The 4302-nt window shown below is 40.9% G+C and overlaps 1 protein-coding gene across 1 annotated transcript; it reads left to right on the plus strand.

Annotated features, from left to right (window-relative positions):
• The first annotated feature begins 431 nt into the window (after nt 1-431).
• On the plus strand, nt 432-1742 carry LOC133887444 (HVA22-like protein e). The gene is made up of 5 exons (XM_062327401.1): nt 432-637; nt 769-795; nt 890-1012; nt 1096-1324; nt 1464-1742. Exons 1-5 carry the CDS (start codon nt 591-593, stop codon nt 1479-1481), a joined length of 444 nt encoding a protein of 147 aa, XP_062183385.1. The 5' UTR covers nt 432-590; the 3' UTR covers nt 1482-1742.
• The last annotated feature ends 2560 nt before the right edge of the window (nt 1743-4302 follow it).

Here is a 4302-nt window from a genome sequence, read left to right on the forward strand (position 1 = left end):
GTAAATAATTTTTATAAAGTTTAGAGGTAGTATGTAGGACATGAAGATATAACATATAAGCTTAAGATGGACCACTAGATTTTTTTTAAATAATAGGGATATAGATTAGAAACTAAAGGCTGCCGAGAATCCACGTGGCCCAAAACTTAGCATCTCCAGATGCAGCTTCCCATTTTCTGTGTTCCCAATGACAAAGAACCCGGCTTTTGACCTCATCGCCAATTCGCCATGTCCTATCTCATGAATCCAAACCTTTTTAAATTTTTTTCCCGAATTCAACAAAGTACCTGACCTGGTCGGTGCTGTAGTAGGTGGCCACGTGTGCCCACCCCCATCAGCAGACAAGAATAAGCACCTCTCCAATGGCATCACGCCAAGTGTCCTCCATCTTTGTCACACTCAGGCACTCAGCTTCCTATAAAAGAACCTCCTCAGCTTCCCCTTCCTAAAATATCCATCGTACAAATCCAAGCAAGGAGACATTTGGCTCCCTCACTAGCTTCCACTGGAAGTTGCAAGCGACAGCACAACCAAACCACCAACAAGGCTATCCCATCTCATCGAATCGAATCGAGAAAGGAGTGTGGGAAATGGGCAACCTCTGGACGATCCTCACTCACCTCCACTCAATTGCAGGGTATATGCAGTTCATCATGACTCTGTCTGATTTTCTTCAGTTCTTGTGTGGCCTTGCGCCTCTCATTTTTCGCTGTTAGTTCAGCTCAGATCAAGTACTGTATAATCATTTGCTGTTCTTTGTTCATGCAGGCCAATCGTCATGCTCCTGTACCCCTTGTAAGTTCACGCAGATTTCTGCTTTCTAAGCAGTATTTGTTTGCTTGATTTACATGGGGAGTGAGGTTAAGTCTCTGCAATTTTTGGTGTGCAGGTATGCATCGGTGCAGGCGATGGAGAGCCCGTCGAAGCTGGACGACGAGCAGTGGCTCGCCTACTGGATCCTCTACTCCTTCATCACCCTCATGGAGATGGTCCTTGAGTCCCTCATCTACTGGTAATCACTAACTGATAAGTTCATCATTTTTGCTAAGAAATTTCGTCTAAAAAAATTAAGCTGATTTTTTATGGAATTTTTAGGATCCCGATTTGGTACCACCTTAAGCTGTTGTTCATCGCGTGGCTGGTGCTCCCGAACTTCAGGGGCGCCGCGTTCATCTACGACAAATTCGTGCGCGAGCAGCTCCGGAAGCACGGACTAACGACTGCTGGATCCAGCAGCAAGAAGGATGACAAGTCATCGTCGCCTTCGTCCAAGGACAAGGAGAATGCCAAGAGCAAGTTCCTCGGCTTCAGCACCCCCAAGAAGGTGAGCTGAGCTGCTCAGCATCAGTTTGAGCTTTTGCCACACTTGCAGATCACAGGTCTTAACATATTCTGATGTAGTACTATGCACATGTTGACTCAAAATGTGATTGGTGTCTCTTGTTCCTTTTTGGATATTTCAGGATCATGAAGCTTCCTGAACATTCAATGATGTGATCCGAACAACTTGTAGTGTAGAGTTTTCACTTCTGTTTGTTCCTGTCCCTGTCCCTGAACTTCACACGGAGCAGTTTCCTGTATGACCTTTCTGTATTTGACAGCATCAACGGAATGGAGAGAAGAGTTTTCTTCCCATGTTGAGCTATGGTTTCAGTTGGTCCTGTAAATGCATTTCAGATCAGTGTTGAATGAGATTCAAAGACCAGACAATAAATCATACGTTGTTCTGGGATTTACTTTTCTATCCAAATAATTTTTGGTGATATGTTTTGCTTTAACTGAAACGTGTATGGGTCTAGTATTTGATAACAATAATAAGAATTGTACTGAGGCAGGTTGAGCTAAAAAACTGATGTCCCCAGCTTCCAAGATTACAAGCTGCCATTGGCAAATGTGGCAATTTATAGGCAATGCTGCCTTCCTCTGTACTTTTTGGGCAGCTACCCTACCCTACCCTAGGTTGTTTCATCGGTCATGTACTGCATATAACTGTCCACAACCTAAAGCTAACTTGGCCGGCAAACGGAGACAGTCCATGCAATCCTCCTTCTGCCCTGTGTCGTCATCATCCAAACGACACACATAGGTCACACCGCCCGTAAATCACAGGCTTGCAAAACAAGAAGCTAGGGGAACAGCAAAACAATTAGCATAACTGCAAATGGGCAAGCTGTAGGCAAAATTAGAGCAGTGCCAAAATTGAGTCTAGAAATGAGCGTTTGGATTGAAACCATACCAAAATTTCTAAAAACTGTGAGTATGATATATAGGATCCACATGTAACTAATTTTTTTAGTGTCAAAATATAGTTAACATCGGTATAGATTTGTAGATTTAATTACAAAGAACACAACCGTTCTAACAGATAACAAATCCAATGCACGGTTTAGCAAATATTGTGATTTGAAACTTGATAATGAAAAAAAAAAAAACATATTTAATGGACCACTGGGCTGCTGCCACCTCACCATGGACGGGGCTCGCCAGCCGAGCCAAATTTTGGTCAGCTATTTGCTCGCCCCAAACTGTGCCGTGATTTGGCTCGGCCATCAACTGCGCACGGCCAAATTTAGGCCCAAACCAAACGGTGGCCGAAGTGTCCGGGCGAAGGCAAAATTTGTTTTGGTCTCTAGGGGTCGCAATCAAAACAAGCCCTGAGGTTGTGATCAGTCTGCACTTACAAAAATTAACTTTTGATCCTTTTCTATGTGTTAGTGTGTGATACTTTTGTGCAGAATATGTTGTCTTTTTTCTGTTCAGTTCTGCTGCTCCTTTTCTTCACAAGAATTTATATGTGTGACCATTCTCTCTGTGTAAATCATCAGAAGAGAAAATAATTTGTGGTTGAAAAGTAATATGATACTTGAATGACACATAATAACTATACATTCTTGTAAAAAAGAATATAATATACATTGTTCAAGAAATCAGTAGTCTTTATGACTAATTAGACCTTTTTTATGTTCTATTTATAATCTAAGATATGTTTTTAAATAGTCTTAGTGTCAACTAAAACAATTAATTCTCTTAGTCTTTTTTTAAAAAAAATATAAAAAAACTTTAAACCAGAAAAAGAGGAACACAACGTGGGCTGGCCGAACTGAGTCATTATACTACTGTTGGCCCATAACTACTAATTTAGCTCAAAAGCCCAGGCTTCAGGCCATGTAGTTAGGGCACACAGTTGGCACCACAATTCTGACTAATCTAAGGAAATTGTCACTACTCAAGAAGAGCATATTCCAAAAGAAGCAGCATCTGCTTTCAAGTGACCCGCAAATCCGATTTCACCTAGGTGTAGTATCTCTAACAGCAGATATACAAGTCAATTAATCAATATATTACATGCAATGTCGAAAACTTAAATGAATTTCGCAAGGAATAGTGTACACCCTCTATACTTTACAAAAAAACCGCTGAACTTTGTTCCCGAATCACTCACAACCGAATCAATCGTTCAGTTTTTGATGAACTGGAATACTGAATAAGCCATACAAGTATAACTTACAATGAGTAGAAACGATACATTTGGCTGTTGTGTGTGGTGAAGTGGCGGGCCAAACATTTTCAAATTGGATGTACATAGAAAAAATTTGTTGTTGGGTAATTAACTGAAAATTCATGCTCTTTTATAGAGATCACAAAAAATATTGTTAAAAGGTCGGAGAGCAATCTGTGTGCTTATTCGATTGATGCTCCCCTAAAAATGGGATTCTTAGAATTGGAAGTGTTTCTTTCTTTCTCTGCCCATATTTCTTGCCAAACAAAATTAACCAGATCATATAAATATAGCCATCATATTATTTGTAATGACTCCTCCAAGCTAAGCCAAAAAATCAAACGTATAATCCGATAACCAGATCGGATCATGGGTGCTCCTCATATTCATATATATATTCAGGTCAGAACTCTGAATAATAAATAATACATCATGTTTCATGAGTCAGAATATAACTTTTACCCGTCTAAAACTCCAAACTCTAAATTAGCAATATGAACAACAAATTCGCACTATGAAGTGTAACCTTGAATAACAATATAGCAAATAGCAATAATATCTATGAAGTATGAACAACAGAACAAATCAACAAATCACCTTTAGAATCGGAAATAACATCGATGGGCACTGTCACAGCCATCGGAAATAAAAAATCACCTACCATGCTCGCGATGCCCCACCGGCGCCAAGCCAAGTTTGCACTAGCACCACCGTCGATGGACCCGCCGCGCTCGTGCTGCCCTGCCAGCGTCGAGCTGCGCTTGCACCAACGCCTTCGCCGCCACACTCCATTTCAAATTTGG

This window comes from Phragmites australis, chromosome 12, assembly GCF_958298935.1.
Source record: "Phragmites australis chromosome 12, lpPhrAust1.1, whole genome shotgun sequence".
Taxonomy (NCBI): domain Eukaryota; kingdom Viridiplantae; phylum Streptophyta; class Magnoliopsida; order Poales; family Poaceae; genus Phragmites; species Phragmites australis.

Coding starts and splice junctions, on each gene's coding strand:
- LOC133887444 (XM_062327401.1), top strand. CDS start 591: ATGGGCAACCTCTGGACGATCCTCACTCACCTCCACTCAATTGCAGG. Junction 796..889: donor GTCATGCTCCTGTACCCCTT/GTAAGTTCACGC, acceptor TTTGGTGTGCAG/GTATGCATCGGTGCAGGCGA. Junction 1,013..1,095: donor CTTGAGTCCCTCATCTACTG/GTAATCACTAAC, acceptor TGGAATTTTTAG/GATCCCGATTTGGTACCACC.